We start from the raw sequence: 6,000 nt of genomic DNA, 5'->3' as shown, positions 1-6,000 counted from the left end.
AGAGTCATGTACCAAACTGTTCATTGCAGCTCTATTTACAATAGCCCGGAGATGGAAACAACCTAAGTGCCCATCGTTGGATGAATGGATAAAGAAGATGTGGCACATATATACAATGGAATATTACTCAGCCATAAAAAGAAACGAAATTGAGCTATTTGTAATGAGGTGGATAGACCTAGAGTCTGTCATACAGAGTGAAGTAAGTCAGAAAGAGAAAGACAAATACCGTATGCTAACACATATATATGGAATTTAAGAAAAAAAATGTCATGAAGATCCTAGGGGTAAGACAGGAATAAAGACAGAGACCTACTAGAGAACGGACTTGAGGATATGGGGAGCGGAAGGGTTGAGCTGTGAGAAAGCGAGAGAGAGTCATGGACATATATACACTAACAAACGTAAGGTAGATAGCTAGTGGGAAGCAGCCGCATAGCACAGGGAGATCAGCTCAGTGCTTTGTGACCGCCTGGAGGGGTGGGATAGGGAGGGGGGTAGGGAGGGAGATGCAAGCGGAAAGCAATATGGGAACATATGTATATGTATAACGGATTCACTTTGTTATAAAGCAGAAACTAACACACCATTGTAAAGCAATTATACCCCAAGAAAGATGTTAAAAAAATAAAAATTAAAAAATTAAAAAAATTAAAAATTAATGGGCACTTCCTATTGGCCAGATACCACGCTAAAAGTTTTACTTATATAAACTTTTCATCCTCACAACAACCCTATGAAGTAGGTAAGTTTATTGTCCCAATTTTACAGATGAGGCAATTGATAAATAGAGAAGAATAAAATAAATATCCTGGCAATGTGCCTGATTCCCTGAAATCAGGGATGTGAGCTTTCAAAATACAGTCTCTTCTTTTCCAAATTTGCTGAGAGTCAGGCAAATGCAGACCCTGAGCCCACACAGACCATACTCATCCAGTGAAAGAGCAACAAAGATCACCTTGGTGGCTGAGTTGTGGCGGGAAGCCAGGGAGGGGAGGAGAGCTAGAGCCTTCCTCTGGCAGCCTGTTCCTCCCCTGCACTGGCACCTGACTGGAGCCTCGGGGCCAAGGAGCCAAACTGAGAGGAACAGGTTTCCCCTTAAGGAGAGAAGGTCCAGGCTCTCAGCCCCTGGATGTCCCTTTCCCAGGATGCATTCCTGTTTCCACTGCTTCATCTGCCCCACAGCCACATCCTGTATCATGTGACTTTGTAGTTCCTTCCACTAGAGATGGCATATATTGCCCCATCCCCTTGATGGTGAGCTTGGTCACATGAGCTGCTTTGGCCAGCGGAATGTGGGTGGACATGACGGTGGGCCAATTCCAAGCTAGGCTGTAGGAGCGCGCCCTCTTGCTCCTTGGCCATCACCATGAGAAGAGAATGAGACACAGCTGGAACAGACCTGTCCTCACTGACCTGCATCCAAGCCCAGTTCAACTCAGCCTAGATCAGTGACTCCCAACCAGTGGTCTGTGGGTAAAAGTTTAACAACCAGCTATCTGATTTTCTTTTAAGTTTTGATTTGTAGCATTTGCCAATTGTGTAAATACTGATTTCACCATGTCTGATTTAAAAGTACCATCACCATGTCACTGAATGAAGAGTTGGGAAGACATCGGCAATAGCACACTATTCTGTAGTCTTTCCACCATACAGACAACAATTGGCGTAAATAAACTCATGAACATAAATAACTGTGAAATGTAGTGAAATAATTAGGAAGTGTTAACTTTTTAAAATGTAACATCTTTGTTTTTAAATAATTTCTTTAATTGTAAGCTTATACAATTTAATTTTTAATAATGGCCATGTTTAACAACTGGCTTACAAGATTCCTTATCATGAGCTAGTATAAGTTGGGTCCAGCATACTAATTCCCCAGCTGACTCGAAAATGTGTGGAGGAAAATAAACAATTGGTGTTTTAAGTCACTGCATTTGGGGGTGATTTGTTATACAACAGTACTGTAGCAATAGTTAACTGATCCATCCACTCCAAAGCTGTGTCAAAATATCCACTAAGACCCCCCTCTCCAGATTCCCAGCACGAGGCCCTCTGAGATCATTAGGTCACATATGAGGTTGCAGCCTCATAAGGTTTGAGATAGGCAACTCCTCGCCCTGCCAAAGGATCTGATGAAATGGGCTTAGATTCCAATCTGAGCACTGGACTGGGAGTCAGGAGGCTCATCCCTGCACCCAACATTCTGGAGAACAAGATAATTAAACAAGATACTTCCCATTCTGTCTCCATTCTCGACCCCTTGACATGTCCCTACTTACACCCACTGATGACTCTCACCACCCAGCCTGGTGTAAAACTGGTCCCTCTTGGGCTACCCTGGTGGTGCAGTGGTTGGGAGTCCGCCTGCCGATGCAGGGGGCGTGGGTTCGTGCCCTGGTCCAGGAGGATCCCGCATGCCGCGGAGCGGCTGGGCCCGTGAGCCATGGCCGCTGAGCCTGCAAGTCTGGAGCCTGTGCTCCACAATGGGAAAGGCCGCAACAGTGAGAGGCCCATGTACCACAAAAAAAAAAAACACCGGTCCCTCTTGCTAGATGTCAGAGTCTCTGAAGATTCGTATGGCCCCACTCTACTGGGGGTCATACCTGCACTCAGAATCTCAGCGCCTCCTCACAGCCCCACCCAGAAATACAACTGTACTTTCTATAGTTCATGTTATGGGGAAAAATTGTCATTTCCTCCCTCTTTACAAACATTTAACTATCCCGGGGCATAAAGCATGCTCTCTCAAACTGCACATTCCCCCCACAGATCCCTCCTTTTAGAAGGACACACTTCCCAGGAAGCAGGCCAATTTGTCAAAAACCAATTTGCCAAAGAATCTTTTTGCTGAATGACCAGTTTGCCAGACTATTAAGGATGCTTTTGATGTTTTCCTTTCATCTCACAGCCAGAACCTGTGAACCTGTCAGCCCAGTTCCACTAAGTGCAATTTCCTGAGTACCACGTTTTCTGACACCTGCACTTCTCCAGTGCCCAGCAGTTTTTCATGGGTGGCTTTCTCTTAAATATGGCTCCCTGGGAGTTCCCTAGTGGTCCAGTAGGTAAGACTCTGTGCTCCCAATGCAGGGGGTGCAGGTTCGATCCCTGGTCAGGGAACTAAGATCCCATATGCCGTGTGGCCAAAAAATTAAAATTAAAATTAAAAATATGGCTCCCTGTGTTTATTTTCTTGAACTTGCCCTCTACCTCTGGTCCCACTGGCAAAATTATTGCCATTAATGCCCTTAACCAGATTAACAAATTTGACTGACAGTTTGGAATAGATTTTTTTTAATTTTTATTGAAATATAGATTTACAATGTTGTGCTTGTTTCAGGTGTAAATCAAAGTGATTCAGTTTTATATATATATATATTCCTTTTTAGATTCTTTTCCATTATAGGTTATTACAAAATATTGACTATAGTTCCCTGTGCTATACAGTTGGCCCTTGTTGGTTACCTATTTTATATATAGTAGTGTGTATTGGGAATAAATTTTGACTAATCGATTTTCGGTAGATTTGCCTACAACCCTTTTCACCTCCCACCATCTGAGACTCAATGACCTATTGGATACCATTCCAACATCTAAGCCTCCCTACTCAGGATGCCCCATTAGTGCCCTCACCTGCTACTGTGTCTTCCTTCCCCAGTCCCACCCACAGCTCCTGCCTTCCCCAGCCCAGCCAGCTCATGCGCAGTGTGCATCCTACTCTTGGTCCCTAACTGACACCATCCCTCCTGGCCCCCTCCACACAGAGTCGTGCTGGAGCCGGTTCTCACGGGTGGACGAGAGCCAATGGTGCACGTCTCCTCCCAACTCTGCACTCAGTGACGTCATGTTGGTAGCTTGAAATCAGCCAAAGTTAGCAAAGGTTACAAATCAACCCCACCTCCTCTCACGCCCCAGCCGCAGCGCGTTGTTAAACATTTACCAGCACACTACTGCCTGCAGGTAACAAAACCCTGTCCATTCGTCTCTTCTGGCTGCTCAGAGACGTCCCAGGCTCCAGGAACCTCAGGTGGTTACTTCTTGCTCTGAATTCACAGTGTGTCACTGTAAATCCTCATTTGGCAATTGGTCACCCGGCATTTGGTAGGGTCCTGCATACACTAGTGTGTGAGGTCTGGATGAAGAATATATTGCCCCACAGTGAGGGAACAGTGGTTCTTGGGGGGAGGGCAAAAAAATCTTAGCTATTACAATGGTCTGCGGCACTCCAAAGTGCCACAGTACATAAACAGATACACAATACACCTGTGGCATTACATTTCATGAGGAAGGGACCGAGGGATTAGGAAATAAATGGTTAAAAAGGCTCTTTGTGGGGCAGGTGGAGACATGAAAAATAGGTTGAGAAACACACCCTGGTGCATAAGGTGTGCAAGTGTATAGAATGCATCCCAATTTTATACAACATTATTTGGGAAAATATTAAGCAATTTTTTTACATTATGGATTGAGTGTGATTTTTAGGCATCTGGGTTGGGGGATTTGGGACTGTTCATGAAATGCAGTACGCTGTGTAGTGCGGACCCTGAAGGTACAGCGCAGTGATAAGAACTTCCCTCTGCTGTTACTCCAATAACACACTTAGCCTCCCATCCATCATGTGGGGCCCTGAAAATGTACCTTTCACACCTGCAAAGAGGTGACATTTACCTCTCCAACCAGTGGGGAAGTGACCTAGGAAGACCACCATTGTGGGTTTGGACGCCCCCTCTGGGAGGCCAGTGCTGGACACCAGAGGCTGAGCTCAGGCACGGCTCTGCCACCATGGGGATGAAGTGCTCCTTTCTCGCCTTGTGGATGGAGTGGTAGATGCTGCAAGGCTCAGAAAGTGACAAAAACAACTTCTGTGTGGAAAATGACCATTAGAGTAAGAACATTTCAAGATTTGAAGCCGTGGTGTGAAGACATATCTAGAAAGTATGTGATTCTCAGAGAAATGTCATTCTTGGTGGAAATAGAATTCTGGAGGAAGCCTGGAGGATGAACATACATTTATTGCCATCTTCACAGACTGTGGATGCCCTCCCCAATGCCAAGGGTCTGCTACAGCCACACCACTGGGTGTGCACGCCATGGGCAAGAGCCCTGCAGAGACACGGTGTTCATCAAGCATGAGGATCCAACAGTAAAACTATACGTCACTAGGCTTTAGGCGTTTTAAGGGACTTTAAGATGTTTTTTAAATTATATATGATATTCACTTTATGTACTGAAACTTGAGAACCTAATCACCCTCATAGAATGGGTCTCCACTGTTGATGTATTATCTCATTTAAACTTCATAATTGCCCATATCAGCAGGCACTGCATTGTTATCACCATTTTACCAGATCTAACCCAGTCCTGAGTGCCCAGAACCACTTACCCATGGCACCATCCTATTTAACCTAGTCATTTTCTGGAGGGCAGGGTTGATGATGAATGCATCACACAGCCCAGTACATCTTGGCCCCAGGAGGCCTGCAGAATGAATAGAAGGAGCTTCCCAGCACCCCCATTCAGTGACCCCCTTTATCACTCCCCTCTCTGTTCACACAGGTGGTTTGAAATACTGTTAATCCCACAGCCTTTTAAGGAGAAGCAGAGCCCGCAGCACAAAGCCGCCCCCTGCAGTAGTAACGAGGCCTCTCTATGCAGTCTTTGTGAAGGCCGCCAGCCTCAGTGAGAGAGCTTTCTCATTATCAGTCCCAAAACTCAAAAATTGGCTGAGTTGTGGATAACCATGTCCAAGAGAGCCACCAAGAGTTTCCAAGGAGCTCTGTCAAACCACCGAAATAAAACTCCCTTACCTTCTGGCCAGCCCGAAGTCAATGATCTTAATTTGGTGTCCCATCTGATTGACACACAGTATGTTCTCAGGCTGGGAAAGAAAGAGAAGTTAGCATAGCTTAATCAACAGCTAAGAAGGTCTGAGTTCCCACACTTATTTGTCAATAGGCCTCAGTTTCCCAGCCTGCAAGGGAAAGCCCTACAGGGCAGCCC

The 6,000-nt window shown here is 45.5% G+C and overlaps 1 protein-coding gene across 1 annotated transcript in view; it reads right to left on the bottom strand.

Annotated features, from left to right (window-relative positions):
• MYLK3 (myosin light chain kinase 3) overlaps positions 1-6,000 on the bottom strand; it is a 51,342-nt gene that overhangs the window by 18,358 nt on the left and 26,984 nt on the right. Inside the window, exon 9 of the mRNA XM_007450387.1 lies at positions 5,808-5,878. Within this exon, the coding sequence (XP_007450449.1) occupies positions 5,808-5,878 (71 nt within the window). The remainder of the gene's footprint in view (positions 1-5,807; positions 5,879-6,000) is intronic.

Source organism: Lipotes vexillifer, unplaced genomic scaffold (assembly GCF_000442215.2).
Source record: "Lipotes vexillifer unplaced genomic scaffold, Lipotes_vexillifer_v1.1 scaffold1489, whole genome shotgun sequence".
Classification (NCBI taxonomy): Eukaryota; Metazoa; Chordata; class Mammalia; order Artiodactyla; family Lipotidae; genus Lipotes; species Lipotes vexillifer.
The sequence above is the reverse complement of the archived record's forward strand: the minus strand, read 5'-3'. Positions and strand labels throughout refer to the sequence as shown.